Source organism: Pogona vitticeps, chromosome 1, assembly GCF_051106095.1.
Source record: "Pogona vitticeps strain Pit_001003342236 chromosome 1, PviZW2.1, whole genome shotgun sequence".
NCBI lineage: Eukaryota > Metazoa > Chordata > Lepidosauria > Squamata > Agamidae > Pogona > Pogona vitticeps.
Window position 1 is genome coordinate 44739679 of NC_135783.1, and position 20854 is coordinate 44760532.

The following is a 20854-nucleotide window of genomic DNA, read 5'->3' on the forward strand; positions in this document are numbered from 1 at the left end:
TGTCTCTCTCCCTCCCCTTCACCCTTCGATGGTGCTGACTGAAAGAGCAAGACAGAGACTGTGTATGCTTGCCTGAGTTTGTGGGCATTGCCTGAGTTGCCACCGCCTTTAATTCCCTTTCCTGTTTGGTATGTTTTATAATGTAGTTTTACTACTTTTATTATTTTCTTAGGATATCCTGTTTACCCTTTTCCTAAGAGAGCTAGATAAAGATTATTATTTATATTTTGTCTCAGTGTCTCAAACCGTTTTTCCAACATGTGCAAAGAGGGATTCACGAATCCAGCCACAAGGAGAAGTCAGGAGTAGAAGACTCCATGGACTCAGCTCGCTTTACACACTTAAACATGTAAGCATCCTTCAGTCTTGAGAGACTATAGTAATGTGCTCTGAATATAGGACTTGGAACAATGTCTGGTGTGGCTGAGAAGGCCAATTAGAGACTGGCACTCCCTTCCACACTGAAGACAAATACAATCTGTCCCCTGTCCAGCTCCCTGATTTTACTGGTTTCATGACTGCCTCTTTGCCTCGGCCTGCTGTACAAATGTCTCCTCAAATTGGGAGAGGCCATGCTGTACCACCTGCCTCCAGACTGAGTGCTCAGATGTCAAGGTTTCCCATCTGTTGAGCTCCATTCCTAAGGCCTTCAGATTCCACTCGCAGATATCCTTGTATCACAGCTGTGGTCTCCCTCTGGGGCGCTTTCCTTACACTAATTCTCCATACAGGTGATCTTTCGGAATCCGACTGTCAGCATTCTCACGACTCAAAAATATCTATGCATGAAAACCACTACATGGATGCTTTTTCTTTCCTGATGGAGAAGATTAGATGAATACTCCCATTAATACAGTGATCACTGCAACTGTTTCAAGGAATAAGCCATATTGTAACAGCCTGCTATCTAAAAAAAGCACAGCATGAGGAAAATGCTTCCATTGTCAATCCCTCTTCATAATATATGTCCAGCCTAATGGAGTAAAAACAGGTTATATTTCTCTCCTTTTCAGTAACTGTTTGGGGGAGAACATCTCTTGAATTATTACCACTTATGGGAAAGGCAGGGGTAAGTGTGATGAATGATGTCATACAAAGAATGATGTTCCTACAAGTAAGCCATCTATCCTTATTGGTCTGTTTATATCTACATGTGACTCCCTCCAGCACTAGTACAATTTATTTATTTTAAATATATATTTTTACCCCATCTTTCTCTTTAAAAAGGACCCAAGGCAGCTTACATCTTAAAATGAAAATATTTAGCGCTAACAACAGTATGTATACAAATATCACACTAAAAATATGGTAAACAAAACAACACAAAAAGCACATTCAAAGCAGTAAGGCACAACAATCCACTTAAAAATCCCACTCAGGGATACAAAGAACAACTACACAGAGAAAGCATAAACTCAAGTCTCAGAGCTGCCCCCCCTTCACAGTAAATAGCACTTTATCAGTTAAAAATTACACTGGAAGCATTTTAAGTAGAAAAAGAAATTGTATCTTTACTTACAGGTGCAAATGCAATAAAAATAAATTAAAAACTCAAATGCATCAATTAAGCTATTCAAGCAATACACAATCAGCATAAAAGAACGAGTCAACTTAAAAATAGCACAGCAACTACTGTAGTTAAAACAGATAGAAGCCATAGCAGAATAAAAAATGGCCTTTTTAAATTTGAAAAAGAAAAAAAAGTGTGCTTTTTTTGGACCAAACCAACCTCCTTTGGAAGGTCTGCAACCTGGGTTTCACCACCAAAGGGCACATTTGTCATTGATGGTGGCCAAGAGTTCCCATCAAGCTTACCTCTGAAGGCTAGAGCGGACAGGTCTCAAAGCACTGGATGGAGTACAAGGGGGCTGACTGTTATGCTTCATGAAGTCTCTGGGCAAGGAATCAAATCTCAGAGCAAATACTGTACTGCTGGAGGAAGAAAATGTCTGATTTTGTGGTCCAAAATCTGCCTGGATGCCCATTACTTCTCCAGCCCCAAATGAAGCTAGGGTTTACTGGCTCAGTGCAATTATGTTTGTATCTGTGTTGAACACATAATTATTCAGGAGGTAGTGCAGAAAATTCCATACTGTCTGTTCTTTCTCTCACACACATGAACACATTACTTTGCAACCAGTAGACATGGATTCATCTGCTGTGATATCAGAAGGGCCCCTTGCCTGACAAGGGGCTGCTGTGAGTCTTCCCCAAGCCCATCTCAGGTTTTAGCCTTGAAATCTCAGGGAATCGAAAGCAGCTGCCCTGGCAACTCTAGCAGTGTAGCACAGAACAGGACTTCTGATGTCCACTGGAGTGAGTGAGAGTGTCATCCTGCAGGAGGAGGCTGTTCTTCAAAAAACTGATTTTTAACTATTCAGGGTAAGGAAATTCATACATAAACAGCTATTCATAGCAGCCATGGAGAAAACACACCTGAAACAGCAAGAGGAGGGCTCAGAGTTCAGAAAGGATAATAAAGACTTTGTGGGATGCACTTAGAAATGCTGTGCAAGTTCCAGCAAATAAAGACACTTTCCCCAATGTGCCTTGTAGAACAGCCAGCCTGTGTAGCCTTGGGCAAGCTACATGGTTCCAAAGCGTGTGCATGCACACGCACACGCACACAGAGAGAGGGGGGGGGAAGAAGAAGAAGAAGAAGAAGAAGGAAATAGTAAACCACTTCTAAGTACTCTTATATACTGGAAACCCTAGAAAGAATTGACAGAAGCAGAAATGACTAGACAGTGTGTCATAAATTAATTAATCATTTAATTAAACTCCATCCTACACTATACGTCCTACGGGCCCACAGTTCTTACAAATTTTCCTTCTTTCTTCCTGACACCCAGCTTAACCTTCTACCACTTCTGGTTGTAACAATCAAAGCTACAACGATCAAAAACACTTGTGTGTTTTTTTAATAACTATGGCACACAGTGGCGAAACTTGATAACTCCTATTTGATTAAGTTCACTGTATTAGTCTCTATTCCCCTCTCCCTCCATTGCTCTTCATTGTAAAAAAATCATACCAAAACATTCAGTCTACAGGCCTTAAAATGACTGTCTAGGTATGCCAGAGCTATTGAAGTGTGTGAACTCTAAAACAGATCTATTCTAAGGTTTCAGCAACATCCAGAAACTGTAGCTCAAGAGTCTGCACCATATACCATTTTGGGCTGTGATAGGGGTGGTGGTGGAATCCATCCTTTTGCAATCTAAATAAAACTGATGCCTTCCCAAAGTATAGTAATTACCACAGCTATTGCCACAGTTCTTCTTCATGGATTGCTGCCTTGTCGTGGCGAAGGGGCTTGAGTAACTCAGAGAAATTATGGGCTATGCCGTGCAGGGACACCCAAGACGGACAGGACATAGTGGAGAGTTCCGACTAAACGCAATCCACCTGGAGTAGGAAATGGCAAGCCACTCCAGTATCTTTGCCAAGAACGCCCCATGATCAGAAACAAAAGGCTAAAAGATATGACGCTGGAAGATGGGCCCCTCAGGTCGGAAGGCGCCCAACATGCTACTGAGGAAGAGCGGAGGACAAGTACAAGTAGCTCCAGAGCTAATGAAGTGGTTGGGCCAAAGCCGAAAGGACGCTCAGCTGTGGACGTGCCTGGAAGTGAAAGGAAAATCCAATGCTGCAAAGAAAAATACTGCATAGGAACCTGGAATGTAAGATCTATGAACATTGGGAAGCTGGAGGTGGTCAAACAGGAGATGGCAAGAATAAACATCGACATCCTGGGCATCAGTGAACTAAAATGGACAGGAATGGGCGAATTCAGTTCAGATGAGCATCATATCTACTATTGTGGACAAGAATCCCGTAGAAGGAATGGAGTAGCCGTCATAGTCAACAAAAGAGTGGGAAAAGCTGTAATGGGATACAATCTCAAAAATGATAGAATGATGTCAATACGAATCCAAGGCAGACCTTTCAACATCACAATAATCCAAGTTTATGCACCAACCAGCATTGCTGAGGAGACTGAAATCGAACAATTCTATGAAGATTTACAACACCTTCTAGAACTGACACCAAAGAAAGATGTTCTTCTCATTCTAGGGGACTGGAATGCTAAAGTAGGGAGCCAAGAGATAAAAGGAACAACAGGGAAGTTTGGCCTTGGAGTTCAGAACGAAGCAGGACAAAGGCTAATAGAGTTTTGTCAAGAGAATAAGCTGGTCATCACAAACACTCTTTTCCAACAACACAAGAGGCGACTCTATACATGGAAATCACCAGATGGGCAATATCGAAATCAGATTGATTATATTCTCTGCAGCCAAAGATGGAGAAGCTGTATACAGTCAGCAAAAACAAGACCTGGAGCTGACTGCGGTTCTGATCATCAGCTTCTCATAGCAAAATTCAAGCTTAGACTGAAGAGATTAGGAAAAACCACTGGGCCACTCAGGTATAATCTAAACCAAATCCCTTATGAATACACAGTGGAAGTAAAGAACAGATTTAAGGAACTAGATTTGGTGGACAGAGTGCCTGAAGAACTTTGGATAGAGGCTCGTAACATTGTCCAGGAGGCAGCAACGAAAACCATCCCAAAGAAAAGGAAATGCAAGAAAGCAAAGTGGCTGTCCAACGAGGCCTTAGAAATAGCAGAGAGGAGAAGGGAAGCAAAATGCAAGGGAGATAGGGAAAGTTACAGAAACTTGAATTCAGACTTCCAAAGAATAGCAAGGAGAGACAAGAGGGCCTTCTTAAATGAACAATGCAAAGAAATAGAGGAAGATAACAGAAAAGGAAAGACCAGAGATCTGTTCAGGAAAATTGGACATATTAGAGGAACATTTTGCGCAAAGATGAACATGATAAAAGACAAAAATGGGAGGGACCTAACAGAAGCAGAAGACGTCAAGAAGAGGTGGCAAGAATACACGGAGGAATTATATCAGAAAGATGTGGATATCCCGGACAACCCAGACAATGTAGTTGCTGACCTTGAGCCAGACATCCTGGAGAGCGAAGTCAAGTGGGCCTTAGAAAGCCTGGCTAACAACAAGGCCAGTGGAGGTGATGGCATTCCAGTTGAACTATTTAAAATCTTGAAAGATGATGCTGTTAAGGTGCTACATTCAATATGCCAGCAAGTTTGGAAAACTCAACAGTGGCCAGAGGATTGGAAAAGATCAGTCTACATCCCAATCCCAAAGAAAGGCAGTGCCAAAGAATGCTCCAACTACCGTACAATTGCACTCATTTCGCACGCTAGCAAGGTTATGCTCAAAATCCTACAAGGTAGGCTTCAGCAGTATGTGGACCGAGAACTCCCAGAAGTACAAGCTGGATTCCGAAGAGGCAGAGGAACTCGAGACCAAATTGCTAACTTGCGCTGGATTATGGAGAAAGCCAGAGAGTTCCAGAAAAATATCTACTTCTGCTTCATTGACTATGCGAAAGCCTTTGACTGTGTGGACCACAGCAAACTATGGCAAGTTCTTAAAGAAATGGGAGTGCCTGACCACTTTATCTGTCTCCTGAGAAACCTATATGTGGGACAGGAAGCAACAGTTAGAACTGGTCATGGAACAACTGAGTGGTTCAAAATTGGGAAAGGAGTACGGCAAGGCTGTATATTGTCCCCCAGCTTATTTAACTTATATGCAGAATACATCATGCGGAAGGCTGGACTGGAAGAAACCCAAGCCGGAATTAAGATTGCCGGAAGAAATATCAACAACCTCCGATATGCAGATGATACCACTCTGATGGCAGAAAGTGAGGAGGAATTAAAGAACCTTGTAATGAGAGTGAAAGAGGAGAGTGCAAAAAACGGTCTGAAACTCAACATCAAAAAAACTAAGATCATGGCCACTGGTCCCATCACCTCCTGGGAAACAGAAGGGGAAGATATGGAGGCAGTGTCAAATTTTATCTTTCTGGGCTCCATGATCACTGCAGATGGAGACAGCAGCCCTGAAATTAAAAGGCGCCTTCTTCTTGGGAGGAAAGCGATGACAAATCTGGACAGCATCTTGAAAAGCAGAGACATCACCTTGCCAACAAAAGTCCGAATAGTCAAAGCTATGGTTTTTCCTGTCGTGATGTATGGAAGCGAGAGCTGGACCATAAAGAAAGCAGACCGCCGAAGAATTGATGCCTTTGAATTGTGGTGCTGGAGGAGGCTCTTGAGAATCCCCTGGACTGCAAGGAGAACAAACCTATCAGTTCTAAAGGAAATCAACCCTGAGTGCTCACTGGAAGGACAGATCCTGAAGCTGAGGCTCCAGTACTTTGGCCATCTAATGAGAAGAAAAGACTCCCTGGAAAAGACCCTGATGTTGGGAAAGTGTGATGGCAAGAGGAGAAGGGGACGACCGAGGATGAGATGGCTGGACAGTGTCTGCGAAGCAACCAACATGAACCTGACACAACTCCGGGAGGCAGTAGAAGACAGGAGGGCCTGGCGTGCTCTGGTCCATGGGGTCACGAAGAGTCGGACACGACTAAACGACTAAACACACACATTGCCACAGTTGAGACAGAAATGAAAGGGATATGATGGAACGTTTGGGAGGAGCAGCTGTTATTTACTCCTTCTCAACAGGTATTTTCCTAATTGAGGAAGTGACAGTTGTTCTATACGAAAGAACACAATATCCTTAAAGCAAATGACTAAACAAAAACAAGCCCACAGTATCACTCCAGATGTATCCATCCTGCTAGCATTTGTGTGTTTTTGTTTGTTCAGTCGTTTAGTCGTGTCCGACTCTTCGTGACCCCATGGACCAGAGCACGCCAGGCCCTCCTATCTTCCACTGCCTCCCAGAGTTGTGTCAAATTCATGTTGGTAGCTTTGATGACACTGTCCAACCATCTCATCCTCTGTCGTCCTCTTCTCCTCTTGCCTTCACACTTTCCCAACATCAAAGTCTTTTCCAAGGAGTCTTCTCTTCTCATGAGATGGCCAAAGTACTGGAGCCTCAGCTTCAGGATCTGTCCTTCCAATGAGCACTCGGGGTTGATTTCCTTTAGAATTGATAGGTTTGTTCTCTTTGCAGTCCAGGGAACTCTCAAGAGTCTCCTCCAGCACCCTAATTAAAATTATACACAAATTGTGTATAATTGTCCAAGCTGATGGGAAAGGGACATGTTTTTGAGATTTGACAGTCTAGCAGAAACCATACTTTACAAACGACTACACCAAAAACAAGGTAGCTGTGTCAATCCATTGTAACAAAAGAGAAACCAGAAGTCACAGAACACCTATAAGACTAATTTTTATTTTCTGTAAGTTTTCTTGTATCCTAGCACACAAATCTCAAAAACAGGCTAGGTTTTTAATTGATTGATTCTGTATAAGCTACATCACTTTTTTTCTCTTTGTCTGTGAAATACTTGCACAGGTTAAAATCAATCAAGTATTTTCACGGAAAAAACATTATCCACATACTTACAGCATTAGACATGCTTAATAAATTAAAGGTTAAAAATAGGTAATAAAAATTCTCATGAAGCCTCCCTGCATGGAGCCGCAGTTTCAGGATCTGTCCTTCCAGTGAGCTCTTGGGTCTGATTTCCTTCAAAATGGATAGGTTTGTTCTCTTTGCAGTCCAGGGGACTCTCAAGAGCCTCCTCCAGCACCACAATTCAAAAGTATCAATTCTTCAGCGGTCAGCCTTCTTTATAGTCCAGCTCTCACTTCCATACATCGCTACTGTTAAAACCATAGCTTTGACTATGCAGACCTTTGTCAGCAAGGTGATGTCCCTGCTTTTTAAGATGCTGTCGAGGTTTGTCATCGCTTTCCTCCCAAGAAGCAGGTGTCTTTTAATTTAATGGCTGCTGTCACCATCTGCAGTGATCATGGAGCCCAATAAGGTAAAATCTGTCACTGCCTCCAAATCTTCCCCTTCTATTTGCCAGGTGGTTATGGGGCCAGTGGCCATGATCTTAGGTTTTGTTTTTGTTTTTTTGATGTTGCATTTCAGACCATTTTTTGCACTCTCCTCTTTCACCCTCATTAAGAGGTTCTTTAATTCCTCCTCACTTAATGCCATCAGAGTGCAACAAAATCTTGCTTTTTTGAAGTATTTGTGTCCACTTAAGAAGTAGTTTATAATCCGCAAAACCTCACATTGGAATTCATTTTCTCATTTTAAAGCTAATACAATACTTTCAGTTTTGTTTTTCTTTTGCTGTTGAGTATTTCTGAGCCAGCTTTCTGACCAAAGGAGCCTCCGAGGCAGTATGCAACCTGTCTTCTGAGGAGCAAGTATAAATTAACAACCCCAGGTGCTTCTTGAGATGGTATTTTGCCATGAAGGAGAAGGGATAGATTGGCCCACTCATGCATTACTACAAACACAACCAAATATAGGCAGACAATAGCTCAAGTGGCCCTCTGTATGCTTCCAGAAGAATAAATCAAGGGAGTTATCACTCCTCCTGACACACAATGGTTAGACCATCACTGGTAGAATGCTATGAATCACCACAAGAGGTATAGGCTTTAGTACTTATTTACAAAGATGACACCATGCTGATGGTATACTGTCTGCATATTATGTGCAACTAAATACCATTGACATGATTTCATTTCTAATACTGTATTCACTTTCGCAAATAGCTACTGAAACCCAAGCCTCTCCTGGTGATTCATGGCCAACCACCAATGGCAATCTTACTTCTGTGGATCAGCTACTATGATAACTCTTTTGATTTAATCTCTTGAAAGTGTAGATACGTACATGTTCTTATGTGCTCACATTTCCGGGTGTTCACTCAAATCTATGAGTGGACAGTCTGTCTTTCCTGCTCATGACAAATGGCCACTTTGTGAAGCAATAATGGCTAATAACTGCTCTTCAGTGTGAGGGAACACCAGTGGTATACAGAAAAACAAGCAACAAACACCAATGTGGAAATGTGTTCCTGGCAAATTATCAAGAAATGCATGGCTGTCACAGGCTAAACAAAATGTATGAAATGAAATGAAGCCCGATACAAATGGGGGCATGAGACATGGGGATATTGTGATTTAATAGCCACCACAGGGTTAAAATAATGTATATAATAAGCATGGATCCAAAGGAAATAATGCAGGTCGTTTACTAACAAAGCATTATTATATAAAGTTGTTCCTATAACATTTTAAGTTAATTCCTGACTTAGAATAGGATTTTTGCCCAAATATTGGGTTGGTGGTTTTTGTTTTGATTTGTACATTCTAACTTGGAACAGAGCTTTTGCTTACACACCATATCTATAACCCCAGAGAAGTTAGCAAATGTTCCTTGTGAAATAATACAGCCATGGGGTGTTTGTTTTTTATTGCAAAAAAGAAAGCTTTGATTAGCTTCTTCATTTCATAAATTGAAAAAAGCAGTATTACATAGGCCACTTCGAAGAAACAAACTGACAAAACCAGCAAGACAGCCTCATACCTTATTTCTTTTGGCATGCGAGTCCTTAACTGGGAAGGACGTTGAAAATGCTGTACACGTACTTTTGTTTTAAGGTGTATGGAGCTCATGCACACTGAAGAATACAATATGCTGGCCCACCCCCTCTATGATCTATTTAGTTGTGAAAATGTGACTGATTGCAGAAAGGCCACTATAGCTGAGCAGCCTTGCCATGTGAACGAGACCCCTCCCCCAAGTGTGTGGTGTGTATGCACCTCTCATGGAGAGGTTAACCAGCTTTAGGAGCCTCCATTTCTTCATAAAATTATATTTTTGTGATTAGAGACTGTGGTGATTTCCTTTGAAGCCCCTATTCTCCCAGGCTTTCACAAGGTTCTCGCCTTTCTTCTTACTTCGTTACCACCAGGTATTGCTGCCTCAATACCATTCACTCAAGGAGACGTGTGTACTTTTGAAACTTAACTCATTTATTAGATCAGGGAAGTTAACATCTGATTAATATACAGTAGGTAAATCACAGGTTGCCAATCACTTGTATTAGAATCAATTCTAATTTAACTTTAAAGCTCTATAAACTCCCTGTTCCTTTCAGCGTTCTTACAGATCTCTCTCACACTCTTAGTTCACTCTTAAGTTTCACACTGTCTCTCACTTACAGAATCTCTCTTCATACTCCATACACCAGCCCCCTCCCCCCTTGGTTCCACCTTCTGTCCTCTCATTGGCTCCTACTCCACTGTTCAGCGGTGACGGACAGGTGAGGGCAGGGCTGTTCGCTACAGAGACAACAAAGGGGTGGGCTAATATACCCCCCTGAACATCTGTGGGTTCTGCATATTTTAAAGCACTGCTGAATAGGACTATGGTTTATAAAGTAAACCAGTTGTGATGTGGGCCAAGATATGTTTCTTTTTACTGTCCTACCATATTCATATATAAATAGGGGAAAGAGTGAATCTTCAGTAGTAAACTGGAGTGTGGGTGGGACCATATTGGTCCTTTTGGTGCGGGCTGGTCTAAATAGGTCACTTTGAAGTCAAGAGGAGGGCAGAAGCAGTATGCCATTCGGCACGTTCCTCACATCCAAACAGCATATCTCCTCCCCAGTGGTAATCTCAAGGCTCTCGGGCTTGTTTGGAAGTTGTCGAAAGCAGCTTTTGCCCTGATCTTCCCTTATTCTCTCCTGAGAGCTTCAGGCTAAGGTCCTGTCCCAGCAAAGACGTGTCCCACAGAAGACTTCAATTCAGATTAAACATGCTACAGATACGGTTCTTGCATATTTCCATTGTTAAACAATCGTCCAACTGGGGTTGGGGGGGGAATGGTGTAGTGAGATTTTACTTGGCAATATTTGCCCTGAGATCAGATGAGACTGACTTCTAGTAAACAGGAACCTCAGGCTACTGCTCTCCAAAACGAAATAAGTTTCCTCTCAAAGTAGCAGGGGGACTTTTCTTCAAGGAAGGCAGAGTTGGTGGGAAGAGCATCCATTATCACCTTTTACAAATGGGGAATTCAGGAGCTGACTTTTTCTTTCTTTCTTGCAACTGATGAGGTGAAGGGCTGAGCTGCATTTAGTATAAAATGCAGCCCAATCAGACTGGGGTTTACTGAGGAGTAAGTCTCACTCACTGGTTTGGTCTTGGTCCTACTGAGTGTCACCCCACGTTAATTTAACAGTCTCAAAGGAAAAAGTGTGTTGCTTGCTTCGTTTTAAATTGTTTTGGCGTATGTGAATACCTCTATTGGATTAAATTGTGTCTTGTGCTGTTTGTCAAGTAATGGATGCCAGGACCAAAAGTTTCAAGGTGCAGGAAGCCTTGCAGTTCAATCAGTTTTCTCCCATCTGTAATACTGGCGTAGCAATATGCTAGTTCCAAATAAATTTTTTTTAAAAAGAAAGCCATCATAAGCGGGGAAATGATCCCTCTTTCACAAGTGTGAACTGCTGGTCTTTGTGAATACTTCCAATCAATTTCTCTTGCCTTCATTCCAACACTGAATGCCAACAGACTTTTATGGGCAAGGTGATCAAGCAGGTGGTGGTGGAGCAGCTTCAGATGTACTTAGAGGAGAACTGCCTTGATACATTCCAGTCTGGATTTGGTGTGGTACATAGACTGCACTGGTTGCACTGCACAATAACCTATTAAGGGAGGCCAACAGAGGAAGACATATCCTGTTGTTTATTCTGGATCTCTCAGAGGCTTTTAATACTGTTGATCACATCCTCTTGGACAGGTTCTTGGGAGTCTGGCACTGAGGTGGCTCCAGTCCTTCCTTGGGGGCTGTTTCCAGAGAGAGCAGCTTGGGGATGAGTTGTCAGTCCCTTGTACCATGAATTGTGTGGTGCCCAAGGAGTTGTCCATCTCCTCAATATTCTTTAACATATACTTATCTTAAGCCACTGGAGCAAGTCACCAGGAGATTTGGGGTGCCATTTTACCAGTATACTGGTTATATCCAACTCTCTCTCTCCTTTTCAGCCTCTGCAGTGAATGCTGTCTGAATGCTGGAGTGATGTCTGGCTTTGGTGTTGGAATGAACCAGGGATAACAGGTTCAGGCTGAACCAAGACAAGATGGAGATTCTCCTCCTGGGGATCCCTCTGATAGGCTTGGAGGTATTTTCCCTAGGCTGGATGGTGCAGACCTCCCACATAGGGACTAAATTTGGAACCTGGGAATATTCCTGCTTTGCATTAATGGGGCAGCATACAAACAAACAAACAAACAATACACAAGACACTAACAAGACAGGCAATTAAGTATGAGTAATGATGAAGGGAAGCTATCCTACACAGGATCTTATAGTGGAAGGCTAATTTAAGGGATGCAGAGCAGCCAACAGGGACACAGAACCTGTCTTTGTAGCATCTCAATGCCACTGCTGACCACCTTTTGTATCTGCCACCTAAGACAGATGCCTTAGTCTGCCACAAATGACAGGATGCCCTGCCTACTTTATATTTCAATGCACTGGGCAACCATTCTTGCTCTCACAGGTTTATTCTCCCCCCCCTCCACTGGCCGTAATACAAGAGCAAGGTTATAAATGAGGTTCAGACCGTGTCAATGATAGCTCTACATAGGCATTTGTTTGCACACGCATGGAGCTAAAGTAGAGAGCAAGCCTTGTGTCCCTACCCTAAAACATTCCCAAACATATAACTTTCACTGATGCATCTACTTGTAAAACCTTTGGCTCCAGATAACTTTCTCCCCAGGGTTGCTGGTGAACATGAGAAGTTGCCGTATTCCAATAGCCTATATAGCTCAGGCATAGTCACTCGCAAGGTCCAAGTAGGAATATTTTCCTCACTCTATCAAGAAATGCCAGAGGGTCAACTGTAGACGTGTGCTTGCAAACCACAGGGTCTATGCTGAAGCTTTTGCCCCTTGTGGAAGAACAAACACACATTCTAGATGGGGTTGAATGGAGGAGACCCACAACCATTCTCATGGACCCTTTGATGGTGAGTGCCAGATAGATACCTAATATCTCAATCTAAGTCATAAATCACAGGTCTGTCATACTTGGAGGGGGAAATTTTAATAGCACGTTCAACCCTCTCTTGTGCTCTTGTAATAAGAAACATAAATAAACACATAATCTGAGATGCTTTTTGTGCTATCCTTTGGCTAAGGCAAAGAGACTGAGCCAGAAGGCAGAGGTTGGCAGGGATTCTGAGGTTTTAACCCATTCTCCCTGCACTGTTTCAAAGTTATTTAGTTTGGAAAAAGAACAAAAACAGCCCCTTATTACTGCTGAAACCCTGCCACCATGACAGCTGAAACCCTGCCACCAGCATGTGTGTACATTTACACACACATACCACCTCAACCCCCAGCAAATGAGAGGATTATCCATTTATCTATGACAAAAGGATTCTCCTGCCCAGAATGGTTATCTATTCCCTTTTGCTTCACTGGTTTCCCCCAACTTGGTGGCTTCCAGTTATATTACGCTAGAATTCCTATAAAACCTGGCCATCACAAACATTTTTTTCTCATTTGACACATCTAGAGAGTACCACGTTGGGTAGAGTTCTACTGCATGTACCTTTACTGGTACTGGATCTCTCTCATTATTTATTCTTGTAGAATTCTGTAGACGGCTTCAGCTATCACCTGCAAAAACAAGGCCTTGGCTCAAAATCAGTTCAACAAATAAAAGGTTCTGAATAATCACAATGTGTGGTCATCAGGGTGGCTGCTTGTTGAAGACACAAGGACCCTGGGAAAGAAAACAAAGGTTTTGGACAAAGCAAAGAAGACAATGTGGACTTTATGACAAAGTCTATGAGGAGGAGCCTGTGAGGTGACCGATATAATCTTTCTTCGTAGATTAATCCTGATAAAAAGTAAGGCAACATATGCTGTAAAAATTCCACTCCTGTCGGGAAGTAGTTGTGGTTTGTGCTACAGTTCACGAAGCCTTGAGGAGAACCCAGATACTGTGTCCCAATCGTACTCTAACAAGGCTAAACTAAACTACATCTGTCTCTATTGTTTCATATAATCTCCCTTCCTAATCAGTAAACCCCAGTATATCAATTTCCAACAAAGAAAAGACACCAGGGGTTCTAAGATCTGTTGCAAAACACTTGGAGTGACTTCACACAAGGCTTTTATCTCACCATTGTCTCGCTTCATTCACTGAATTTTACAGGGGTTCCACATATTATCCTCCTCAGTTCATGACCATCCATTATTTTACCTTTGCTTCTTCCCTCCTTTCTCCAGCCAAGATTTCTGAGGTGAAAATCAGGGTTGCAACTAGGTACAGTGGGCACATCCAGAATTTATCAGGGTAAATAAATAAATAAGTAAATAAAATAAAATAAATATTCAGAATTTAAACACCTTACTTGTGCAAGATAGGCCCTGAGCATTTAGATGTTTATGTATTTTAACAGCAAAAGTAAGAATATTTCAAAAAGTATCTTTTGAATAGAGGAAATGACACTACATAGCCATGTCTTTACTAGCACACAGATATTTAAAATCTGAACTCAATGCAGCATTTAACAGTAAAAACAGAAACTTAATTGACTAAGCACAGAATTTTCCTGTCCTCTTTTAAGTTGTATGAGGGGGCCAACGAGTGAATTCCCAGGCATTAGGCTAATTAATGGGAAAACCCATTTTCCCTCTTAGTTTGCTCCCCCCCCCAAAGATAGGAAAATAGTACCCCTGCACATACATAAGAGAAGTTTTGAAATTTTTTTCATTGAGAAAATTGGAGAGTGAAGGTGTGCTGATAAGCACTCAGTGAAGGGATAAGTTGAAGGTGGGGGAGTGCTGCCTGTTTTAAGCCCCATCCCGAACATTATGGCCTTCCTACTGCAGTAGCAGTGCCAGGATGTGTGTTGTAGCCTTAATTTAATTACTCCTAATGTTCTAATTTGTGTGTGTGTGTGTGTGTGTGTGTGTGTGTCTGTCTGTCTGTCTGTCTGTCTGTCTGTCTGTCTGTCTGTCTGTCTGTGTACTTTCAGTGCACCTGCGAGTTAGACTATCTGGTGCTGAGGTCTACTTGGTTGTTTGTGATAACCACTAGGCAACGACAGATTTTCCTGGCTGGAAGTCTTGAAGCAATGGCTCTTTGCATTTTTTCCAAGAATCTCTGTGTTTGTATATATGAAAATGGACTTATGCACTGGTCGCTGAACTGGTCCAAACCTGAATAAAGGCACAGATCAGGACTCTGTACAGGAGATCTTTCGGAATCCAACCATCAGCCATTCTCACGACATGCCCAAGCCAACATAGATGTTGCTGTTTCAGTAATGTATACATACTAAAAATTCCAGCTCGTTCTAGGACTATTCTATTTGGAACTTTGTCCTGCCAGGTGATACCAAAATTGCATTGGAGACAATGCATATAGAATGTGTTCAGCTTCCTCTCCTACCGTGCACAAAGGGTCCAGGATTCACTGCAGTACAGGAGTGTACTCAGGACACAGGCTCTATAGACCTGGATCTTGGTATATGCCATCAGCTACTTATTAAGCCGTACTCTCTTTGCGAGTCTAGAGAACATGGTAACTGCTTTGCCAATGTGTTTATCCAGCTTGACATCTAGAGAGTGCCAGAGATCGTTGAGCTGAGGTACACGAAATCATGAACTACCTCCAATTCTTGTGTGAAGATCGTAATAGAGGGAGGTGAATCCATGCCCTGACCCATGACCGTGTTTTCCTCAGGTTGATTGTTAATCCAAAATCTTGGCAGGCCTTGCTAAAGCAATTAATGAGTTGTGTGGATTCTTTCCCATAGGAGGGCATGATTCATGAGTTGTTGGAGGTCTTCAGCAGAATGGGCAACAACAGTCACATCATCAGCGAAGAGGAAGTCCTGCATGCATTTCAGCTGAACTTTGGTCTTCTCTCTCAATCTAGAGAGATTAAAGAACTTTCCATCTGATCTAATTCGGAGATAGACACCTTATGTTGCAGTTCCAAAAGCGTGCTTCAGCATGACTGCAAAATAGATCCCAAACACAGCCCTGTTTCACTCTGCTTTGGATATCAAAGGGATCTGATGTTGAGCCATCAAAAAGTACAGTGCCCTTCTTTTCCTTATGATGATGTTAAAGAGTCAAGGTGGACATCAAATCTTGGGAAGTATTTTAAAAAGGTCGTCCCTGCTAACCAAATCAAAGGCCTTTGTAAGATCTATAGAGGTCACAAAGACTGGCTGTCGTTGTTCCCTACATTTCTTCTGCAACTGTCTGAGGGAAAATACCATGTCAATGGTGGACCTATTAGCTTGAAATCCACACTGATTCTGGATAGACTCTGTCTGCAAGTACCTGGAGCTTCTTCAGCACAACATGGGCAAGCAGCTTCCTTACAATGCTGAGGAGATGCCACGGTAGTTATTGCAGTTGCCCAATGTGACAATGTTTGCATCCTTCATGTCCTGTGGTACTCCACCTTCCCTCCAGCAAAGACAAAAGATTTCATACATTGAGTGGTGATGATCTCTTTACACCAGTTCAGCACTTCAACAGGGATGGTATCCTTCCCAGGTGCCTTGCCAGAGGCAAGGGAATCCAAGGCCACGTTTATTTCTGAAATTTAAATATTAATTTATACTTGTCTCTTTTTGAAATTTTGGGTGGAATAATAATGACTGCATAGCTACTTTCAACATTATCAGCAGCAGTTTTTTTAATCAAGAGTTTACTAATATAGAAAGAGTACATTAAATGCTCTATTTCCAATTAGCTCAAAGCAAAACGTGTTAAAATGTTACTAGCAGGTCCCAGCAACAACATGTATATTGGGTTAGTTAGAACCATTAGGACCAGAATCTGACTTCAAGAAAAGTCTCACCCATTCAAGCAATTGTGCTTCTGTGAGTGCTTGTTTTTGTTTTGTTCAGTAAGCTGTCCTTTGCATGAGCAGTCACACAGCTGGAGGATATGTGCCCACTTCTAGAACCAATGCATGGCCAGTTGCACAAAAGGGGACATGATTTGCCAATGGCCCTGACAGGATGAAGAGGATTCAGCCCTGCTTCTTTAAGGCTTGCCACTGTTCTTTCAATTTCCCTTCCTTTCTGCTGCTGTAAGAGAACAGGAAAAGTGAGTTGCCTTCAGTAATCAATATATGGTCACTATATTCAGAACTGATGTAACAACAAGATGTGAAGGTGTGGAGAATAAGAGTGTGCCGTCCGCAGAAGTAAAAGTGGAAAAAGAGGATGAAATAAAGAGTCAACGAGATAGTGGCGAAAGTAAAGAAGAAAAGGGAAAGGAAACAGAAGAGAAAGAGGGGGAGGTGAAGATAGAAGTGTGTTTGGCAGATGAAGAGTGGGAGGAGTCTGAAGTGACAGTTGGAGGGGGGTATAAGAACGAGGAGGGGGTGGTGTGGTTCAGTTCAGTGGTGGAGGCTTATGAGAGGAAGAAGAGGGAAGATAGACAGAGAGCTTTTGAAAGGGTTCGCTACCAGGGGTTGTTAAGAGATTTTCCCCATTTAAAGGAAGGTGGCTTGTTACCCGATCCGCCTACTGTGACTGAGACTTTCTTGCGTAAATTAGTAAAAGAGTGGAATGTGATTGTGGCGCCCAGAGAACTAGAGATCCAACGCGAACGAGCCTGGATGACAGCTGAGGAGCACGAAGGTCCCGACGAAAGAGGATGGTACCGACACAAGTGCTGTGGGACCATTTGTGCCATGAGGAGTCTCCCTCCTCCTCAGAAGGAGCCGCGGGGATCTTGTGGGATCCACCGCCTGTAACTCCCTGGGAGTTTGACCAAAGTTTGAATGTTATTGAAAATGGCCTGTTGCCAAGTTTGAAACCGTTAAATCCCTTTAAAGATGTGCAGGTGGGAGAGGAAATGAATAAAAGTTCCAATATTAACGTTACACAGACTCAGTCCAACTTATTTTCCGCCGAAAACAAGGGGCTGCCTGAAGGAAAGGACCGGCTTTCTTGCAGTGGCGCCCAACGTGGGGCAGCCCCTAAGGCGGAGAATGAAGAGGTAGGCGAGTTACGTCGGACTATACAGCATCAAGCGAAATTATTAGAAAATTTAGCCGAGCAACAAACTTTATTAACAAGGCAGTTATGGCAGTTGAATTCAGGAGAGGAAAGGGTTAAGAGCGAGTGGAAAGAGACAAGGAACCCCTGGGTAGCCAACCCAACTCCCATACGGATGCAGAAGATGAGTAATACAGACGACCCTGAGGCTTATTTACACACTTTTGAAAGAGTAGCCACAGCAGCGGGGTGGCCTAAAGAACAGTGGACATTGATTTTGATTCCATGCTTAACAGGAGTATTACAAGAAGTGATTGACACATTGTCTGTTCAAGAAGCCGCACAGTATGAAACAGTAAAAGGCGCCATTTTACAGACTTTGAACTTAACTGAAGAAGCTTATAGAAAAAAGTTCCGGGAGTTGAAATTCAAACCAGGGATGCATCCGCGCCCAATAAGCCAGCGTATGAAAGCCAACGTGATTAGATGGATCAAACCCGAAGATAAAACAAAGGACGAAATTATTGAGACAGTAGTGATGAAACATTTAATTTCTACATTATCTAACAACATGAGGAGCTGGGTTCAAAGAAATAGGCCGAAGAAGTTAGAAGAGGCGATTCACCTCATAGAGAATTATTGCGCGGCAGAAGAAGGAAGTAAAGAGTACACAGGCGGAAACTCCGACAAGGCACGCCCACCCGACAAGATGGCGACCGGAGGCAGCAACACACCACGTGGTCCGATGTCCTTCTCAGCGATCGGCAGAGGCAGACCCGCCAACTTCGAGCCGATGCGGCCTAAGCCAACCCGTCCCATCACATACGACCAGAGGTTGTTCGAGCCAGGCACAGGATTGAAGGAGGGCAAAGATGGCAAGCCCGTGTGTTTCGACTGTGGCCGCCCGGGCCATGTTTGGCGGCAATGCCCCGGGCTGGATTGTTCTTGGGTAGGCCAAAATAACGAACCAGTTAAATTGATGGGGTCCGAAAGAGAAGGTTGGGAGGTGATGGTTTTGGTTAACGGCCAAGAGAAAAGGGCATTAATAGATACTGGATGTAGTAAAACTTTGGTGCGTCATTTAGAAGGAAATGAAGTAGCAGATGAAGTGTCAGTGAGATGTATCCATGGTGATTCGAAAAAATATGCAACGGTCTGGGCTAATGTACAAATTGGGAACGATTGCCGGAGAATGAAAGTGGGGATAGCGCCGGGACTTTCAAGGGAAATGCTGCTGGGACGCGATTGGGAGGGGGCTAGTGAATTGTTAAATAGTAAAGAGGGTTTGGTTGGAGAATGCAAGCTAAATCAAATCGAAACTGATTTTGGAAAAGAAGTTTCTAGGGAACAAACGAGGATGTGGCAACAGGATGATCCTACGCTACAAGAGGTATTAAAGGAAGCACAACCTACAGGGACTATTGTTCAGGGGCAGGAGGGATTTGAATTGGAAGAGGGGTTATTATACCATGTGAATCGGGAAGGTGAAAAACAATTGGTGGTACCAATGAAATGGAGAAAAGATGTGTTAAAGGTAGCCCATGACGTTCCTACTGCAGGTCATTTGGCTAATGAAAAAATGATAGCTCGAATATCTCAGAGGTTTTGGTGGCCGGGAATGCAAAAGGAAATACAACAATTCTGCAGAACTTGTAAAGAATGTCAAATGACCCAAACGAAACCCAGACCAGGAGCCCCTTTGGTGCCCATGCCCCTTGTAGATCATCCCTTTGATAGGATAGGAATTGACATAGTAGGACCCCTTACAAAGTCCGCAGGAGGACACACTCATATTTTAGTGTTAATTGATTATGCAACAAGATATCCAGAAGCTGTACCTTTGAGGTCAACTACAGCCAAAGTAATCGCGAGAGAACTAATGCAGGTGTTTACTCGGTTAGGTTTCCCTAAAGAAATATTAACAGACCAAGGGAGTAATTTTATGAGTTTAACATTGAAAGAAATGTGGAAATTGTTAGATGTAGATCCAGTACATACTTCCGTCTATCATCCTCAAACAAATGGATTGGTGGAGCGATTCAATAAGACCCTGAAAGGGATGTTACGGAAGTTAGTAATGGAAAAGCCTCGCAGATGGCACTTATTAGTGGCTCCTCTCATGTTTGCAGTTAGAGAAGTACCACAAGCATCCACTGGCTTTTCGCCATTTGAGATGATATATGGTTGGAACCCCCGAGGAATTTTGGATTTAATAAAAGAAAAATGGGAGAGTGGGTCAGACAACTCACAAATCACAGTAAAACATGTCCTTGAGATGAGAGAACATTTAAGAAAGGTATCTGAAATATCAAAAGAACATTTAGGACAAGCACAAGCCGGGCAGAAAAGGAGATATGACTTAAGAGTTTCACCTAGATCATTCCAAACTGGTCAAAAAGTGTTGTTATTATTACCCGCCGAAAATGCCAAGTTGTTTGCACGATGGCAAGGGCCATACGAAGTAATTAGACAAGTAGGAAAGGTAGATTATGAAATTAAGACTCCAGATAAGAAAAAGAAGACAGGAATATATCATGTGAACCTTTTAAAAGAGTGGCATGAAAGGGAGGCGTTATGGGCTGAAGATATACAGTTGTGTTCAAAATTATTCAACCCCCACTGAAATTGAATGTTTTGGCCATTTTGACATTGATTTTGATCATTCAGTCATCTTGCTTACATTTACATGAAAGAGGCACTTGTAGGTCAGAGAAATATAACCTTAAGTTTATAATGAAATAACCACAAATGTCTTTTTTGTGCTCACATCATTATTCGTTTTTATTCAACCCCCAAGTGACATTCAATCTTAGTACTTAGTACAACATCCTTTTACAGTTATAACAGCTTTTAAACGTGAAGCATAGCTTGACACAAGTGTCTTGCAGCGATCTACGGGTATCTTCGCCCATTCTTCATGGGCAAAAGCCTCCAGTTCAGTCAAATTCTTAGGCTTGCGCACAGC

At 42.6% G+C, this 20854-nt stretch overlaps 1 protein-coding gene across 1 annotated transcript in view; it reads left to right on the top strand.

Annotated features, from left to right (window-relative positions):
• LOC144586395 (uncharacterized) overlaps window positions 1–20512 on the top strand; it is a 593808-nt gene extending 573296 nt beyond the window's left edge. Inside the window, exon 2 of the mRNA XM_078384669.1 lies at window positions 17051–20512. Coding sequence (XP_078240795.1) covers window positions 17546–20512 — 2967 coding nt within the window. The 5' untranslated portion in view covers window positions 17051–17545. The remainder of the gene's footprint in view (window positions 1–17050) is intronic.
• Window positions 20513–20854: the final 342 nt, after the last annotated feature.